The sequence below is a fragment of the Gracilinanus agilis genome, chromosome 6, assembly GCF_016433145.1.
Source record: "Gracilinanus agilis isolate LMUSP501 chromosome 6, AgileGrace, whole genome shotgun sequence".
Taxonomy (NCBI): Eukaryota; Metazoa; Chordata; class Mammalia; order Didelphimorphia; family Didelphidae; genus Gracilinanus; species Gracilinanus agilis.
Genome location: NC_058135.1, coordinates 256,784,685 through 256,804,598, shown reverse-complemented (window position 1 = coordinate 256,804,598; position 19,914 = coordinate 256,784,685). Strand labels below are relative to the sequence as shown.

General features: G+C 40.6%; 1 protein-coding gene across 1 annotated transcript in view; it reads left to right on the top strand.

Annotated features, from left to right (window-relative positions):
• Positions 1 to 19,487, top strand: part of CSTF3 (cleavage stimulation factor subunit 3) — a 79,557-nt gene extending 60,070 nt beyond the window's left edge. Inside the window, exons 6-21 of the mRNA XM_044681564.1 lie at positions 2,738 to 2,804; positions 2,889 to 2,923; positions 3,009 to 3,135; positions 4,807 to 4,884; positions 5,876 to 6,038; positions 6,221 to 6,330; positions 6,853 to 6,969; positions 7,345 to 7,419; positions 8,312 to 8,455; positions 8,893 to 8,995; positions 13,099 to 13,168; positions 14,348 to 14,543; positions 17,695 to 17,848; positions 18,090 to 18,184; positions 18,277 to 18,337; positions 18,753 to 19,487. Of these exons, the coding sequence (XP_044537499.1) occupies positions 2,738 to 2,804; positions 2,889 to 2,923; positions 3,009 to 3,135; positions 4,807 to 4,884; positions 5,876 to 6,038; positions 6,221 to 6,330; positions 6,853 to 6,969; positions 7,345 to 7,419; positions 8,312 to 8,455; positions 8,893 to 8,995; positions 13,099 to 13,168; positions 14,348 to 14,543; positions 17,695 to 17,848; positions 18,090 to 18,184; positions 18,277 to 18,337; positions 18,753 to 18,955 (1,798 nt within the window). The 3' untranslated portion in view covers positions 18,956 to 19,487. The remainder of the gene's footprint in view (positions 1 to 2,737; positions 2,805 to 2,888; positions 2,924 to 3,008; positions 3,136 to 4,806; positions 4,885 to 5,875; positions 6,039 to 6,220; positions 6,331 to 6,852; positions 6,970 to 7,344; positions 7,420 to 8,311; positions 8,456 to 8,892; positions 8,996 to 13,098; positions 13,169 to 14,347; positions 14,544 to 17,694; positions 17,849 to 18,089; positions 18,185 to 18,276; positions 18,338 to 18,752) is intronic.
• Positions 19,488 to 19,914: the final 427 nt, after the last annotated feature.

Below are 19,914 nucleotides of genomic sequence, written 5' to 3'. Positions count from 1 at the left end.
CATATTTTCCTTTTAAGTTTTTCTTTTTAAATATTAATTTTTATTTCTCCCTTGCCTTATTGCTTTAAGTCATTTATCACATACTTAATATTTAAAAATCACGATCAAATTACTCTACAACTATTTACATTTATAAATAATAAGTGAATTTAAAAACATAATTTTTTCATTCTCCATTTCTAAGTCTCCATCAGTATTCTTTGTTCATTTGTTTTCATCCATTTTTCTTAACGTGTAGCAAATATATAAATTGAATGAGAATACATGGCTTATCTGCTTTTCTTTTCCTTTGTAATAAAGGCCTATATTTCTTTATGTTCTTTATATTTGTCTATTTTAATTTAATTACGTATAGTATGCCATTATATTAATGTACAACAATGTGTATAGTCATTACCCTATTTTAGTTCATTTAGATTGTTTCTAGTTTGAATATATTTGAACAAATACTACTGCTTTAAAAGTCTTTACAGATAGCCCTTTTTTCCTTTTTGATAACACTTTTCCATTTTATTTAAAATAACAAAACTACTCACTCAAAGCACATGATTTTGTTAATTTTGACTGCATGTTGCCAGATTGTTTTCCAAAAATAGTCTATTAGTTTGAAGATCTACCATCAATGAACAAGTACACCTGCAGTGAGTTTCATTATTTTCGGTGATTTTTGCTAATTTGATGGGTCTTTTAGAGCTGTTTTATCTGTACGTCTTTTGTATATTAATGAAGCTGAACCTTGGCCTTTGTTTTCATAGGCAGGCAAGCCAGTTATATGGCCATAGTCTGAATTCTCTCTTGAGAGACTTAAAAACTTTTTGGAGGGGGAGACTAAAAAGTATTGATGACAATACAGGGTTTAAAAATAAACCAAATTTTGGGAGGAGGGAGGTTGTGAGGGGTAGTAAAAATTTCTAGAAGTGGAGAAATAGATAAGGGAGCAGCATTTCTGAGAGAGAATTGGATTTTTTTGGAGGGGTGGGTCTGTGCATACAATTTCCAGGAAACTTTGAATATGATTTGGCTTCAGAGTAGTATGTGTAAGAATGAAGAGGGAAGTGTAGGCACCAGCCATAAATACTGTGGACTACGACCCAGTCAGCAGAGAAACATTGAACAGTTTTGAGCAGGAGGTTGGTGTGTAGAAAACATATTTTAGGAATATTAATAACACTGTATGGCAGTTAGGTGGCTCAGTGGTTAGAGAGCCAGACCTAGAGACAGGAGATCCTGGGATCAAATGTGGCCTCAAACATTAACTAGCTGTGTGTGACCTTACCACTCTATTGCCTTGGAATCAATACTTAGTATTTTTTTTTAAATAAACGTCAGCCAGTAGAAAATAGACCTAGTGACCATTTTTTAATTTGTTCTGAGCTAAAGAGAGAATCAGAGATGGCCAATGAAGTAAATATTTAGTTCTTAGAGCCATCTTACATTATGGCACCGTGTTTTGCAGGTAATTAATATTTTTGTTTGCCTTTGGCTTCTTTGAATTTTCTAAGCCTGATTATGAAATCTCTCATTGAGACTGAGCCTGCCTACAGTCCAAGTAGCAGCTATAGATAGGCAAGCACTCCCATGGCCATTCAGATGCCTCTCTTGTAAAGAAGTGTGTCAGTTATGGATAAGGACCATGAGAACACTGTTACCCTGACCTTTTTATGGGAAAACTGATGTGATTTTATTCACAAAGAATATTATTTATCTTTTAATTATAGATTCTCTTTCTGAACATTGTTATCAGTTCTACCTCCACAGCTCTCATGCTCATTCCTTTCTCACAGTCATTATCCTACTTTAGTCCTGGACTATTGAAATAGCCACCTACCTAGTATCCCTCTCTGCAGTCTCTCCATCTCTGACTCCATCCAGCTACTAAGTCAACGTTCCTAAATCACAGATAAGGCTGTGTCATACTCACTGCTCAAGAAACTTTAGTGCCTCTCTGCTGTTTCTGGGATAGAATGCAAATTCTACAGGAATTAAAAAGCCTTCATAGTGTGACTCCTACCTACCTTTCTAGGCAGACTTAAATTCTTCTGAGATCTGGAGAAATAGACATATCTGTAGATCTCTAGAGGACTCTAGAGATATCACTGTGAGAGATATAGATCTCTAGATCTAGATTTTTCTCTCCTCAGATCAATCTAGAAGCAGCTAAGTGGTACCATAATGCTCAGAACATGGGGTCTGGAGTTGGGAAGACTCATCTTCCTGAGTTCAAATCTGGCCTCTGACACTTTCTAGCTGTGTGACCCTGGGCAAGTCACTGAACCCTGTTTGCCTCAGTTTCCTCATTTGTAAAATGAGCTGGAGAAGGAAATGACAACCACCCTACTATCTCTGCCAAGAAAACCCCAAATGTGATCATTAAGAATTAGACACAACTAAAAAACAACTGAGCTCCCTTCCCCTCTTCTTGAGATACTATGTTTCCTAACTCCCTGCCTTTGTATAGATTGTGTCCCTGGGATACTCTCCCTCCTGACCTCTCAAAGAGGAAATCAGGTACTGCCTCTTAAAAGAAGCCTTCTGAGCTTCGAAGTTGTCAGTGTTTACCTACTTTGTTTTGACTCTGCATAGTTTGTGTTTATTTATGCTCATGTTGTTCATCCTCAGTAGAATGTGCCTTAGATCCGGATAGGGATTGTTTTGTTTATCTCTTTGTATCCCCAGTACAAGGTCTGGTGCTCAATTAAAGAATTAAATTGAGGTCTTTTGTGTTATTGTATTTCAGAGAAAAAATGGCACAAGCATATGACTTTGCTTTGGATAAAATTGGAATGGAAATTATGTCTTATCAGGTATGTTTTGTTATAAAAAGTGTACTAAATTTAATGGATATAAATATTTAAAGAAAGTGAATGACATTTTATTTTATTTCTCAGATTTGGGTGGATTACATCAATTTCTTGAAAGGCGTGTAAGTATTTTCAGAATTTCATCTTGTGGTTGAATTGTTGTTTTTCATGTGATAGCAAAAATGACACTTACAATCTATGGTACAGGGAAGCCGTTGGGTCCTATGCAGAAAATCAAAGAATAACAGCTGTCCGAAGAGTTTATCAACGAGGTTGTGTTAATCCAATGATCAATATTGAGCAACTTTGGAGGGACTATAATAAATATGAAGAGGTAAGTAAGACAGTTAATAATTTGTGGCTATATAAAGTAGCTTAGACATGGAAGGGGGTCTGCCTTCCTAGTTCCTAATATCTGGATATTGGCCTTGTTTTTTATTCCTTCATATGTCAGTTGCAATACAAGAGTTACTTAATGGGGATCCCAGGAAAATTTTGAGTTTCTATGTACTACTGATAAGAGCTTCTTATAAATGTATTCTTAATGAATAGAATTTAAGTCCAAAGGGTATTTTTGATTAGACAGTGCCTCAAACATAAACTGTTTTGAAAAAACTAAGTAGAAACTAAATAAAATATACTGCCCTTGATTAAAATAGACTATGTTGCTAGTCTATCAGTAGGGCATGCAATTTAATTTGTTTTTTTCCAGTGCTAGTGACAGTTTTCCCAAAGCCACTCATAATCTCTTCTCAGTGACTAAAGGCCAGTGACTAAAGCAGTGAGAAGGCTGGTGGGAGCTAATTGAAACCATGGGACAGCATGGTATAAGAGAAGGAACACCAGATTTGGAATCAAGAGGACTTGAGAAGGGGGCAGCTGGGTGGCTCAGTGCATTGAGAGTCAGGCCTAGAGACGGGAGGACCTAGGTTCAAATCTGGCCTCAGACACTTGCTAACTGTAGGCCTGTGGGCAAGTCATTTAACCCCCATTGCCCACCCTTACCACTCTAATGAAGCCTTGGAACCAATACACAGTATTGATTCTATGGTAGAAGGTCAGGGTTTAAATTTAAAAATTAAAGGACTTGAGTTGATATCACGGTCCTTTGGTACCTTTGTGACTTTAGGCATATCACTGTCTCTGGACCTCGGGTTCCTCCATTGGGAAGGTGAAAGGGCTAGCTTAGATGCTCTCTAATGTTCTCTGGCCTCATTAGGAGCAGACCTTAACCAATTGAATTAACTGGTCCAGCCTGGCAAATGTACTTGCTGGATAATGCCTGTGCTTAAAGGGAAGTTATTCATTATCTCCATTCTCATTAGGAAATACTTTATAAACGAGTGAAGGAGTATACTCAGGGGTATATTTTGTGCCCTTTTTTGAAGAAAGTCACAGAGATCCAACAATAAGGAATGAACCTGGATGATTTGTTTTTAGTGTTGAATGTTCAGTTTCTGTCATTCCTTATGATAGAATTTTACTAGAAATTGTATTTTAACTGTATTTTTCATATTCTGCACTATGTTTATAGATGTTTTAATCTTCCTTAGCTAAGTATACCTCAGCCAAGGCCAGTTTGGATAGGATAGAGTGCCTTAATATGTCATAATATAAAAATTTGATCATTAGTCGAGATCAAAGATTTGTTTGTAGGAATGTAAACTAATGATGACTATCTGTGATTCCATTCCCTTGTCAGGCTCTCATTGTTATAGTCACCAAATAGTAATGCTTAGCACTGGAAAGCACACATAGTTAAGAGACATTCCTCATCCAAGGTTTATACCCTACAATGTAGTCAATGAGATGGGGGGGTCATTTGAAGCTACTGCATTACATTTATGTGAATATGTCCATTGATCCCATTTTGACACTTCCAAAATAAGTCTATTCTTAGAATTCACTTATTGTCATTCTCCACTAATTTAAGCTGCTCTTTTTATTTTAAAGTGAATGCTATAATTTTAAAATGTCAATAAATTTTCTGTATATTTTATTCCAGGGCATCAACATACATCTAGCTAAAAAAATGATTGAAGATAGGAGTAGAGATTACATGAATGCCAGGCGTGTAGCAAAGGTTTGGAATTTAATCTGTATATTTAGCTTAATAACTAATTATGAATACATTGCTCCCATGTCCAGGATTGGAAAGACTACTGGACCAGTGTTCTAGTCCCTGTTCTAGGTCAGTGGCTGTGTGAACTTGAGGTTCCTCTTGTGAAAATTGTTAGTCTCCTGCAAAGTGCTCTATAGGTATTATGGATTCTATTGCTATTGCTCTTGTCAATTTGGATCAGTCTTCATAAGAGACAAATATTATTTAGCAAATGAAATTCTAAGAAAATACATATATTAAAAAGTTAAAATTATTTTTCGTGAGTACAACAACAAAGAGGGATACAGACATCAGTGACACACTAAATTTGATCTAAATCCCTAAATTTACCTTGGTAAAATAGTTTGCCTCAAGACCTATCTCTTTATGTCAAATATAATTTTACATTTCTACATTCATTTTGGAGGAAATTAGAGAAGATATTCCTATCATAATATACTTGATTAAAATGTTAAAGGGCAGAGATTTTTTTAAAAAGATGAATGATAATTGAGTTGCTCCATTACTTGCCACTGTGATCTCTTAGATTACCTCCAGAGGTCTCAAAGTAGAGCACTTTGGAGTTGTGCTTTTGGAGAAATTAGAACAGATCTGTTTTCTGTTGTTACCACACCAGCAGGCTTCCTTCTTCACTGAAATGTAAAACACCAATACCTTTAGCCAAAGTAAAATTAACAGTATTTCAAAGTCTTTTGGATTGTTGATGTATACAAATATTTCCCAACTGGTCTATATTTCAAGCATATTTTCCTAATAGGCTTACAAGGGCTTACTTTGGCAGCATGTTTACTAAAATGGGAATCTGTCATACAGAGAGAGAAGAGAAGGATGGCTCCTGCTTAGAGAGGATAAGCAGATTCCTGAAGGGTTCCATATTTTTCTGAAAATAAAATTGAATTTTTAAAAGCCAAAAAAAAAGCTTATTTAAACTTGCTAAATTTTGATTTTCTAGGAGTATGAAACAGTAATGAAAGGTCTAGACCGCAATGCCCCATCAGTACCTCCACAGAATACTCCCCAAGAGGCTCAGCAAGTGGACATGTGGAAGAAATACATTCAGTGGGAGAAGAGCAACCCGCTGCGGACTGAGGACCAGACACTCATAACAAAAAGAGGTGGCCTGTTTAGCTCAGACTTGGGGGGTGGAGGGGGGAGGGATTGTGAAAGTGGGAGATGCCTTGTGTAGTGGTGCACATACCTCCAGGGGCATGTTCAGCTAGTCTGATCACCATTTGTCAAGGCAGCAGCCGGGGCCAGACTTCTGACCGTTAATGTGTTTTTGACTGTTTGCTTGTAGTGATGTTTGCATATGAGCAGTGCCTGTTGGTGCTGGGCCATCACCCGGATATTTGGTATGAAGCTGCTCAGTACCTGGAGCAGTCCAGTAAGCTGCTGGCTGAAAAGGGGGTAGGTAAATTCTTGGCTTTTTGGTTATTTTCATTGGAATTGGTGGAACTAAACACATTCAAAGAAGAGAAACAGACCTGAAAACAGTTGGACATTTAGAATAAATATCAGTGAGGAAAACTGAGGATGAACAAGCTAGGCATTTATAATTATAGAACAATGGCTTTTAAATAATATTATGAATGGTGAATCAAATGGCAGTCATTTTTCTTTATCACTTTTGCTGTGTAAGTCTTGGGACTGATTGGGTTTTTAATTTAATGATAAATCAAACAAGATAATATTTATAAAATGCTTAGTTAGCACTTTGTCTGATATATAGTAGCTACTTAATAAATGTTTGGTTCCATTCCTGTCTCTAGATAAAACTTGTGAACTTTTAAGTTCTTAACAAAATATAAACCCAAATTAATGCACATACATAGGTATAAATAAAGAAAACAGGATAAAGTATATTAACTGCTTTCTCAATTGTGTTAAAATAACTGAAGGTGAGTTTTCTTTTTTCACCTTCCTCCATAGGACATGAATAATGCTAAGTTATTTAGCGATGAAGCTGCTAATATATATGAGAGAGCTATTAGCACTTTACTGAAGAAAAATATGCTTCTTTATTTTGCATATGCAGATTATGAAGAGGTGAGTCAAGACAACAAATGTTTTATGCGTTTCTCCTAAGTGTGGAGGAATTATTTATTATTGCTGTACTATTTCCTGCTCTCCCTTTTACCTTATTTCTCCTCACCCAAAGGAGAAAATTGAATAAAGCTTCATAAATCCTTTGCCTTTTATTTTTACTTATGTGTAAGGCAGTGCCATAATAATTCAACTGTAGGAGAATTCTACATGGGGTATAGGGTCTGAGCACAGGGCCCAACACACAGTAGGTATTTAATAAATGCTGACTAATTGATTGACTGCATACTGTCTACATATGGGTATGGAGGCAAGATACGGATTTAGATGTGTGCTGTGTGTATTTATCATGTTTCAATATCTTTTCTACCACCTCAGAGTCGAATGAAATACGAGAAGGTGCATAGCATTTACAACCGACTCCTGGCTATTGAAGATATTGATCCTACTCTGGTGAGTAGTAACTTTTCAGGCTTTCTTTTTCCTTTAGTGTTTTTCTTTATGAAATAAGAGGAATAAGCAGCCTGCCTATCTTTCATATGTCACCCTTCCAGAAAAGCCTGGCATGTGGCCACTCTGGACAATTGCCATAACACTGTCTTCAGGGTCCAAGAGAAGGGAGGTGGCACTTGAGACTAAATGGCCTTGGGAAGAAGTTTAGGTTAATGGCCTATAACCTGCTCCATGATGAATAGAATATTCGTGAGATTCCATTGTATAATCCTTGGTAATCCTTGTATCTTTAGCATGAAGAAAATTAATTGACTGGAGTTAAATGAATGCTACAGTATTTACATTGGGAAAAATCTCCACTTTCAACACTTGAATGCTACTTAAATGACTTAAGTTAATACTTACACGCTGGGTCTATAATTATATCTTCTCATTTCTGGAAAGATCAAGATTGCTCTCTCATGTGTAAGTTAATGAAGAAGAGAATAAAATGTGGTTCAGACTTTTGGATTCTTCATTATTATAGCTCAACAGCATACGAATATATTCTCAGGTTTTATGAGTGGTTTTTAAAATTAATTTATTTATTTAAAATATTTTTTCATGGTTACATGATTCATATTCTTTCCTTCCCTTCTTCCCTCTCCCATCCCTGAGCCGACAAGCAGTTCCACTGGGTTTTACATGTATCATTGTTTAAAACCTATTTCCATATTATTAATATTTGCAATAGAGTGATCATTTAAAGTCAAAATCCCCAGTCATGTCCCCATCGAACCACGTGATCAATCATGTTTTTCTTCTGTGTTTCTACTCCCATGATTCTTTCTCTGGATGTGGATAGTGTTCTTTCTTTATGAGTGGCTTTTAAAAATCCCTTCTTTCTGTCTAGGTATATATTCAATATATGAAGTTTGCAAGGCGAGCAGAAGGTATCAAATCTGGAAGAATGATATTTAAGAAGGCAAGAGAGGATACTAGAACGCGCCATCATGTCTATGTTACTGCAGCATTAATGGAATACTACTGTAGTAAGGTAAATGCTGAAATATCCTAAAAACTTAGTCTAGAAAAATTGTTATTGAGGAATATTATTGGAATTGAAAATCATTGTAGAATTAGTTACTTAGCTTAATTCCTTGGGATTTGAAAGGATATCCTTGTCAAGCTGCTTTCAGGATCCATGTTATGTGGTTACCCCAGATCAGAGGGAAGTATCTGCACAATCTTATTGGGTCTAAGGATGACTTTGTGAACATGCACAGAGGCAGACCTCAAATCTCCACCATTTTCTAAATTGGGTATCATTCAGCCATTCAGGATGTTGGCTGGTGCAGCTCCATCATTTCATTTGATGCTGTTTTGATCATGTTGCTCTCCAATATGCCATTTTTGAGCACATAGTTAACTACCTGAGTTTGAATTTAAATGAGTTTTTTTTGTTTTGTTTTGTTTTGTTTTTCCTCTCTCTAGGATAAATCAGTGGCCTTTAAGATATTTGAACTGGGGTTAAAAAAATATGGGGACATTCCAGAATATGTATTAGCCTATATTGACTACCTGTCTCACCTCAATGGTAAGTAAATGTTGACTGTAAAATAAGTAAATTAGATGACTATCAAACTCCTCACATGTATTACCATTTGTCAGTTTGCAGAAGACTTTCCTCACAATAGCCCTAGTTTGGAGGAGGCTGGGAGGAAATACCAAGATTAGAGGAGGGGCCTGGAGTCAGCTCTGAGTTTGAATCCTGCTTCATGACTCTGGGCAAATAATTTACCCGTCCTGAACCCATGTGTAAAATGGTAATTCTCACAGCACCCATCCCAAACTGTGATGAGGATTAAATGAGATCCCAGAGGGGGAAAAGCACTGGGAAACTGTAAAACCTGTAATTAGCAGGAGCTGCTCTTGGCTTCACTGAACAGACTGAAGTTCAGAGCAGGCCAGTAAACAGGTCACCAGGTTATGAGGGGAGCCTGGGTTTCCTGGTATTGGAGCTGCCATCTTCTATGAAATTATCTGAAAGAAGCCCACTGAAATTGTTTCCTTTTCCAGTGGAGACCTGTGAGAGACACAGAGAGAGGAGAGAAAAACATTAGAGAGAACAAGAGGAGAGATAAAACAGAGAAAGACAGTGAGAGAGACAGAGAGACAGGGACCACGAAATGGTGACAGAAAAGAGGAGAGAAGGGGAGCAGAGAGGCAGCGAGAGAGAGACAAAGACCTGGAAGGAATGCTCAAGGGGCACAAAGGAGGTGCCTTTCTCGAGATGGAACCAAGAAAGCATTTGTAGATGGTCAGGAGAGATGAGTGATGGCCAGATGCCTGGCTTCTTTTCTGGTAAAGCTGCCATCTGCTGAAATGGGAGCAGGAAGAGGGTATAATAGAGTATAAAATTATAAGAAGGAAAAGGACTCATGTATTACCTTATAAAAAGAAGCCTTGACTCATTGCAGCATAGCATGGGGAGTGCAGGATAGGCCCTGGGTTCAAATATGACCCTCATTTTTTTTTTAAACCCTTAACTTCCATCTTAGAATCAATACTATGTATGGTTCCAAGGCAGAAGAGTGGTAAGGATGGCAATAGGGGTTAAGTGACTTGCCCAGAGTCACACAGCTGGGAAATGTCTGAGGCTAGATTTGAACCTAGAACCTCCCATCTCTAAGCCTGGTTCTCAATCCACTGAGCTACCCAGCTGCCCTCTGACCCTCATTTTTATTAAAGGCTTAAGAGAAGGGGCTGCAAATTACAATTACTCCCTTTCCCTAAACCCCAGTTTCTTCATCTGTAAAATGGGGGAAATGAAACCTGTAGTATGCCACAGGGTTGTTGTGGGGATTAAATGAGCTAATGTGGGTTTGCTATTATTAAATGGTTTGCTATAATTAAAATGCGTTAATCAGAGACAAGATAGGCCTTTTCCCTCTGTTTGTCTTGCATCTTGATTTCCTCATTTTATTTTAAATTATATTTTTCTTTTCAATTCTGAATTCTCTCCCTCAACCCTTCTTTACCCGTTGAGGAGATGAGAAATGATACCTATTATATTTGTATTATAAGGATGACATTAGAAAATAAGTATTGTTTTATTAGTTTAGAGATAAGAAGTAGAGAAGCTGCTTGAGGAAGAATTAGTTTCAAACAGAGCTGAGGGTTAATTTCAAATGCTGACAGTTTAACCGTTTTCCTGTGACAGTTACTCTCTCTGGGTGGGGCAGTTTGAAGTTGGTCTCTGGCAGTTGGCAAGAGTCACACACAGGGACTTTCTCTCAGGGCTGGAGAAGGAGACATCTTTGCCTCTCTTTCTCTGTCTGAGTGAAAGACCTGAAGGAGCTTAGTGTTTTCTTTTCCACCTTGGGAAACACTATTGATTATCTATTACGGTTTAGAGATTGATTTCACTCTGAGAAGACCAAAGAAACCCTGGTCTTTGGTTTGGACTCAGAGTCTGTTAAGGCTTAGAATCCTAATTTGATTCTTGTTGAGACTCAACCAGCTAGCCTTTGTTATTTTTATAACTTAAAGGGGAAGTTAAGAATTTTAAGGATAATAGTGGTAGTTTTATTTAGAATAGTATAAATTTGGGTTAGTCAGATCAGAGAGGAGTAGTGTAGCCTATGAACCACAGGAGAAGTGGTTCCTTGCAGAACCTGGGAGTTTTGTTTAGGTGGATTTAGAAACCCTTAGAATTAGGGTTATATTTTTTAAATATTTTAAATAAATAGTTTATTTTTCTACAAGAGTCTCTTTAGCGTTCCTTGCTCCTGGCCCTGAAGGGAAGTTCATCTATGAGCTTCACTTTCTATCACTAAAGATACTTTTGAGTACATCTATCAAAAGTATCTGAAACAGTTTTGAACCTTTATTTCCATAGTTTTTGCCCTTTAATTTTGTACCTCGCCCCATAATTATTTTTACAGTTTGGTGAGCCACAAAGGACAAAGAACCAGAAACTCTGGTTTTAAGGGTCCAGCTGTCAACTTGGGCAGTTTGAAGTGTTATCTCAGCAGGGGGTTTGTTAGAGCAGCCAGAGCTGAGTTTCGCTGTGAGCTGTAGTAACAGTGAGCTGAACTCTAGATGGCTCCAAAATCCATCTCCCAGTCACCTTGATACAAAGACTTTGTGCTCTCAGAAAACCTGGTGAATCAGCTACATAAAATCACCATGGAATTTTTTCTGTTAGATATGGCTTCTCTCATTTTCACTATTATACTAGAATATATACAGAATTTACTTGCCTATGACTTTCTAATGCCATTACTCTCATTGGCACTCCTACAACTAATCTCTTATGTCCCTGTGCTACTATTGTTTTTCATGTGCTTTTACATGATGATTGAATCTTTGGCAGTCGTGTTCAAACATTTAAAAGCAAGCATCAAACAAACTCCTGCAAAGAATGATCTAATGTTAAAAGTGAACTTTCTAGAGACTAAAAGATAGAATGCAAACCCAATATGAGGAATTACTCAAGACTAAAGGGACAGTGGCACAAACGAAAGAACATGAAGCAGCTAAATTAGGGGGTGCAACTAAATCAGATAAACCAACTAAATTAGAAAGGAAACAGAAGCATTAGAAAGCAAACCAGCTCATATGTTCCCTCTAAGGGAGGTACCCACAGTGTCCCCAGAGCGTGGTATAGTGAATCTTGTGTTCCACAAATGGTTTTCACAAGCTGATATTGACAAAATATGAAGAAGACCCAATGGGAGTTGCAAGGCAGTTCAATCAAGCGCTTAGTTAAGCTTTACAATCCTCCTTATTTGGACTTTGACATCTTTATGGATGAAATATTAACAAAGAGGGAAAAACAGCAGATTATAGAGGACACTAATAATAATCCCCAAATTGCCGATTGAACAACTGAGGACCCTGGTTGGGAAGTTAACTCTGTTGCTGGGTACAGACTTATCTATAGCCAAGGAGGCAATAATTGAAACTATGAGGCAAAATTCCAGATGTCTAGGAATCTAGTCTAAATTTGAGCACCTAAAGCAGGAAGTGGGAGAGACTCCTTCCATTTTCCTCAATAGAAATTATTGACTGTGCAGAAAAATGCATCGGGTTGGATATTTTAACAGACAAAAATGTAAATCACATTCTCAGGCTTGCCCCATAATTATTTTTTTACAGTATGCTCATCTTTTAAAATTCTCATATCCATTCTTTGTTGAATTTTAAAACTGAAGAAGTTATAGTAGCAAATGATACTTTCAGAAGTATCATAGAGACAGTCTAACTACACCCCTGCTTTACTATTTTAACATAGTAAATCCATGCAAAAATGTTCATACTTCAGTGCAGGTGTGCTGTATTTGCTGGTCAAGCAGATAATTAAAAGTCTGTCTAAAAAGTTAGTCCTAGGCACAATATCCCCTCTACCCTTCACCCCTGACTTCTTAGTACATTAATGTCTTTTTTTTTAAAAAATGGTTGAATTTGAAGCCCATAATTCTTTATGCACAACGTTTTTTAAATCCAACTCTCTACAAATTGATTTTTGATGCCTTTTGTATTAAAGTATAAAATCTAACCCTTTAAAATTAGATTCATGACTTGTATACTAGAAGATTTAACTCAGAACTAATTTGCATTTGATTATGAATTTTATGGATTAAAAATGCATATCAGGTAATTTTAATCATGTTTTCTTCTTGAATTCCTCTATAGAGGACAATAATACCCGAGTTTTGTTTGAACGAGTATTAACCTCTGGAAGCCTTCCACCTGAGAAATCTGGGTAAGTTTTACCCAAAAGGATTAGGTCATGAAGACCACATCTATCCAGACATTTGGACTTTGTGATAAATTTCCATTTAAACCTAGTTTCGGGGGGGGGGGGGGGGATACCTTTGCAGATTAATTAGTATATTTCTTTTTTTACACAAAACAAAAATCAAATAGTTTGTCCATGTTGGTCCAGTTTCTAGATAAGTAGTTTCCATTCAGTTGGCTCATCTCACATGCTTTAGCGTACCTAAAAATCTTTTGCTTCTTTTGACTGTACTTAAAAGGGTACTTGGACTTTTGGACCATGCTATAAATGTACTTCTATCCATTGGCATTAGGGATTGCTTTCTGTGTCTTTATATCTTGGGACTTGGCACATTATAGGCACTTAAATGCTTGCTAACTTCTATTATTACTTTGGTGTCTTGACCCTGACCATTTCTGGCCCTTGGATATAAGGCTCCTACAGAGATGGTCATTTTAATAATCTCTCCAAGGCAGTAGTCCATCTAAGCCTTCTAAGTCCTGAATTTTGTCCTGCTTTGATATTCAAATGTCCTTGCTAATTGTTTTTACTTCACTTTTATCTGAGCTTGCTTTCTGAGTCTGACCCACTTTGCTATCAGAATAAGGGTTCAGCCAGTGGAAGCTCTCGGGAACCAGATTGCCACATGTTCCATTTACACTCTAGAAATCAACAGATACTATAAGTCAGTCATTGTGTTGTAGATTGTCTAGACTTAAGAAAGTGGTAGAGAAAATGTTAAACTGTATCATGCCTACTTTGAGGGGGAGACAGCCAGTTGTTAAACATTTCTTATACCCAGCCCGGCAGTTCTCAATGACTCTCGTTTACAGAGAAATATTGTGGTTTTCCCCCCCAGGCACCATCCAAAATTCGCCTTAGTCAAAGGGTCTTCCTGAGGTCCAGAACTTAGGCCCTTTTAAGACTAACTTGAAAACCAAACTACCCAACAAAATTTATAAACCCCTCATTTTTGAGGCCACAGACCACCTGTCCTCCTCGGGGGGAGCCGAGCACACTAGCCAGGGCTGCAGAGTTTGGGGGCTCCCTCCCTGCAGAAGAGCTACTGAGCAGGCCCCCCAGAACAAGGACAGAAGTCGGATGTGACCACATTCAGAGGGCACCTGGCGCTGACTACCTCCTCTCCTTTCTTCTCCTGGGTAGAGAAATATGGGCCAGATTCCTCGCTTTTGAAAGTAACATCGGTGATCTTGCTAGTATCCTGAAAGTGGAGAAAAGACGGTTTACAGCCTTCAAGGAAGAATATGAAGGCAAGGAAACAGCATTACTGGTCGATAGGTACAAGTTCATGGATTTGTATCCCTGCTCTGCAAGTGAACTGAAGGCTCTTGGCTATAAGGTAAGTGGGGTGGGGGTAGGGGGGTGGCAGAGGAGGAGATCGCCACTTTCCAGGGGATGGCCGTCATCTTCCTCCTCTCAGCTCTACAATATATTAAGCATTAAACCATAGGAAATACTGATGGATTCAGAAGTAGTGATCAAGTTTGCCAACCTCCCTCTTGTCAGTGCCCAGGGATGCAGAAACCAGAGAGAATGGGGGATTTAAAAAGGAAAAGCAAAGTACTATGAATTTCCCTATACTTCACACTCTTCTGGGTTTTTTGGTTTGGTTTTTTTAACTTAAAAAGTGGCTTTTTTTTTATGGGGGAGGGGTTCCAGATGCTGCCCATAAAATTGATGAATCAGTTTCTTAGTTGTGAACCAAACTTAGTTCTGGCGCATAGTTGGTGCTTAATAAGTGTTTATTGATTGATTAGTTGATTGAAATAGCTCCTGTCTCTAAGATGCAGTAAAAAGGAAACCCTGTCCTCTCGTTCCTCCTGCAGTGTTTCTTGTCATTGAGGCATCTGAACCCTGACAGCAGGAGGCCTTGGAGGCCCCAGGTGGAATGATCTGATCTTGAGACTGAACTCAGTTTCACTATGCACTGAGCCCTCAGAAAACACAGAGCCAGAGCGGGGCCGAGGGAACAGTGGAACATTTAAGCAACCCCAGAAGTTGCTTATGTGTAGAAAAGTTGTTTTATCTTTTCTTTGTGCTTCTCATGAACAGAAGAGAACTCTGTATGCAAAAAGAGTGGTCCTGGGCCCTCCAGGACCAGTTTAAAGCCAGATGGTGTGTTAAAGGCAACTGTAAAAAGGTTCTGTTCCTTCCCTGTCTTCTTTATTTCATTTCTTTCAAAAGTGCAAGGGATGAGAAAATCAGCCAGTGATTTGTAGTCATTATTGTTTGGAATTCACAGTTGCCACAGGCTTGTCACAGTGGCAGACTGATCTAAGTATTTGTGGCCTGCAAACGCTATGTCTTTATGTAGGTATCCCTTCCACATCTCGGGGCTTAGGGGATGGCACCCCCACGATCTGGGAAATCTGTATAAAATTTTCTGGCCCTCCCTTTGTACCAGAGAAGAAGTCGGAATCTTTTCTTTTTCTTTTATGGGGTGTTTCCAATACCTTATTGTAAAATGTGAGTTCAGTATTTGGTCACAGGCTATATGTAGGTCAATGTTAAGATATCTCTACATTTCTAGCCTTTGTGTGTTGTCTGCTGGCTTTTATGTTCTTTTCACAAACTTTAACTTTTTACTTATTTTAACTTTAAAAAAGAATTTATGTATATTTATGGTATGAAAAATAAAATATGTTACTATTATACAATACTATACATATATTTTATGCATTTCTGAGTTTCTAAACTTTTTCTGTGTCGTCTGCTGGCCTTCACGTGTTGTCTGTGACTTCTGCAAACCCCCCCCTCCCAAATTCCCATTTAATTTTTTATGCCAACCCACAATTTAGTGAAATCAAGATGGGGAAATTCATGATGTGGAAGGGAAACCCGTAATATAATATGTTCACTTCTGGGTAAACTAGCTTTTAATGAAAATTCAAGAATGTTTTGACAGAAAGCCCTACTTTGGCTTTCCTTTAAAAAGCTCACAAAGCTCTTTTTCCTCACAAGAATCCAGTACAAACATTATTATCTCCATTCTACAAAGGAGGAAACTGAGGCGAAGGTTGAGTGACTTGCTCCACAGTCCACAGCTAGTAAGAATGGGATAGGATCTGAACTTATCTCCTCGTCACAAATTCGGCACTTTATCCACTAGGCCAAAGACAATTTTCACCTTTCACCTTACACCAACTTTCCCTTGCAAATCCAGAAATATCTGACTGAGTTCAAGCAGATCTTTTTAAAAAATATTTATTTTAATCGTAATCATCAACATGAACATTTCAGTAATCCAAAAACGTAAAAGAAGCTTGTATATGAAATCGGGAACCTGTTAACAGTTTATTTATTTTCAATTAAAAAATTTTAAACCCTCATCTTCTATCTTAGAATCAATACTGTGTATTGTTTCCAAGGCCAAGGAGGGATAAGGGCTAGACAATGGGGGTCAAGTGACTTGCCCAGAGTCACCCAGCTAGGAAGTGTCTGAGGCCAACAAGGACCTCCCTTCTCTAGACCTGGCTCTCCATCCACTGAGCCCCCCTAGGTGCTCCCTAGTTTATTTTTTACATATATTAACTTTGAAATGATGAAAATAAAATTGTCACATGGCCCTTCTGAAATTTACTTTGTTTTATATATTTCTTGCATTTTTGATGCATTTATTCATTTATTATTAAATCAGTCATCCCCTGCCTTCTCATAACAAATAAATGTGCAGCCAAAAGTTCCATCATGTTGGGCAAACATGAGAACATGCATGTTATTCTGCACTGCTAGTCCGTCACCTCGGTGTGATTCAGATCAGTGCCAGGGTGGTGGCTTTTGTTTTTTTAAACCTTTTCCCTTCTGGCTTAGAGTAAACACTAAATAGGGCTTTAAGGCAGAAGTGTGGTAAGGCCTGGGCCACAGGGGTTAGGTGACTGGCCCAGGGTCACCCAGCCAGGACTAGGCCTGGCTCTGTCTCATGAGCCCCCTCGCTGCCCACCCCCAACCCTTTACTTTCTGTCTCGGCCCAAGCAGAAGAGAGGTCAGGGGTGGGGTGGGGAGGCAGGTCCTTAGAGGCCGAGATGCCCTCGTCTCTAACTGGTGTGCCCGCCAAGGAGGAGAAGAAGGGATTCCTGAGACGGCTGCCAGGGTGACCTGGGCAGCTTAGAGCAGTGGGAAGAGTCTGACTCTAAAAGCCGCACTCTGTGGTGGGCACAATTCTGAGATGACCCCAGAAATGGGGATCACTTTGCTAGTGTGACCCCCGGAGGCCTGCAAGGTGCGAGGAGCCGCCCTCACTGCCGTTAGGGTCTCTGTCGGGCCTGGCAAATGCTCGGACGGGCCTATCTGGGGTGGGAGAGACTAGGCTGAGCCCCTCTCTGAGGCCAAGCCCTTGTGGGAGCTCCTGGAATGCCCCCCAGGAGGTGCCGGGAGAGGCGAAGGCGGCTCAGTGTCGGCCCTGTGCCCCCGGGCAGCGCCTCGCGTCAGGGGTGCCAGCGTGGGCACCGGGCCTCTGCCCGCGCCTCAGCTCTCCTGTTCTCTGCTTTCAGGATGTCTCTCGGGCCAAGCTGGCGACCATCATTCCCGACCCGGTGGTGGCTCCCTCCATAGTGCCTGTCCTGAAGGACGAAGTGGACCGAAAGCCCGAATATCCCAAGCCGGACACGCAGCAGATGATCCCCTTCCAGCCGAGACACTTAGCACGTAAGCCGCGGCCTTCCCAGCCTCTAGGGGGAGGTTCGGGCCTCTCCCCAGCTGGGATGCCAGGGGCGGCCCGTGGCCTCCTCCTCTGGCCTGCCCGTCACCCCTGGGGGGGCAGAAGCAGCGGCTCCTCCCTTCAGCCGAATCTTGGGGTTCATGCATCCAGGGGTGACGGCTTGGAGGCGGTGCTGAGGTTTTGCGCCCTCCGGAGCCCCCGCCTCATCGCTTTTTCTTTCCCTTTCAGCCCCCGGCCTCCACCCCGTGCCCGGGGGAGTGTTCCCAGTGCCCCCCGCCGCCGTGGTGTTGATGAAGCTCCTCCCTCCCCCCGTCTGCTTCCAGGTGGGCACCCACAGGCCCGGCACTGGGGAGGGGGGCTGGAAGCGGCCCCGTCCCTGCGTGGCTGTGACTATAAACTCTGTTCTCGCACTCAGGGCCCTTTTGTGCAAGTGGATGAGTTGATGGAGATTTTCCGAAGATGCAAGATCCCGAGCAGTAAGTTCCCGAAGCCCCGCCGGCTCCTCGCTCTGCCCCTCACCGTCCCCCCACGGGGCCCCCACCTTGTGCTGCTGCCAAGGGCGCCGGAGCCAGACGGGGATCAGAGGCAGCGGCTGGGAGCGGGAGGATGCGTGTGTGTGCATGTGTGTGCGTGTGTGTGCGTGTGTATGTGTATAAGTGTGTACGTGTGGGCACGCCCCGGTGATGCCAACAAAAGTGCCACAAAACCTTCCTCCCATTCTGGTGAGCGTGAACGACCAGCTCTGGTCTAGGAGGGGGTTTTGTGTTTCGTTATTTCAAGTGGCTCTAAAGTGGGATAAAGGCCCAACGGCCGGCGGTTCTGGAGCCCCCGTAAGGGACGGGCCTGCCCCGGGCTAACCCGCCGCCCGTCTGTCTGTCCTTCCTCTCCAAGCCGTCGACGAAGCGGTGAGGATCATCACCGGGGGGGTGCCAGACCTGGCCGTGGAGGGCAACGGCCCCGTGGAGAGCAGCGCCGTGCTCACCAAAGCGGTCAAGCGGCCCAACGAGGACTCGGACGAGGACGAGGAGAAGGGCGCCGTGGTGCCGCCCATCCACGACATCTACAGAGCGCGGCAGCAGAAGAGAATCCGGTGAGAGCGGCGCAGAGCCTCCTGCCAAAGACAGACTTGTGTACAGAAGCCCCTTTTTGCCTCTTAAGTCCTTCCTTGAAAAGAGACGACACTTTGTCACGAGCATCTTGGGAGCAAAGTGCCGTCGCCGGTGCCTCTTTCTATCAAATGGTTCTCAATAAAAATTTAAAAGCCAACTAGAAGGTGGGTCTTAAAATGTTGAACAGATTTGTGCTTTGAGCAAAATTAAGTTTATAAAATGGGGAAATAGTGCAAAATGTCTGAACCACATTTTGTTCCCTCTTCAAGGATGTCTAAGCGACACACTTGAAGCCTTGTTGGTTTTCAACAGTTTTATTTTAAAAACTGGATGGCTTATGATTGTGAAACATTTTAATTCACTTGTTCTGGAAGTTACTCTGTTTGCTCATGTAAAGTCCTGCCTTACTGTTTGTTTTTATTTATGGCAGAATGTATGGAATCTGTTTTGTAGTTAAAAATGGAAAGAAAAAAAACACCAATTCTTTTAACAATAAAAGGATCTCCACAGCTCCATGCCCCCCGTCTGCTTTTATTTAGAAGCCAGAGATGATACATTTCTTTTTTATTTAATTTTTCTTAAATTTAATTTTCAGTCCTGATTTCTGTCCCTCCCCTTCCACCTACTGAGAAGACAAGATTCATTACACGCAGGAATCTGTGTAAAACCTGTTTATTTCCACATTAGCGGTCATGACAGACACATTTCAACACTTCCAGCAAATTCGTCCCTCTTTAACGCCGGCGTCCCGGGCAGGTCTGCACTTTACCCAAATGCCCTGTCTCGGCTCAACCGGCTGACAAGAGGCTCCATTTCCTTCCACAACAAGTTCCGATGTAACTGCGCCGCGTTCCAGAAACAGCTCCTGAGAAGGCCGCGTCGTCGGCTTACGGGCCGCCAGGAGGCTCCCTGTTTTAAGTGAAAGTCGGATGACTCGGGAAAGA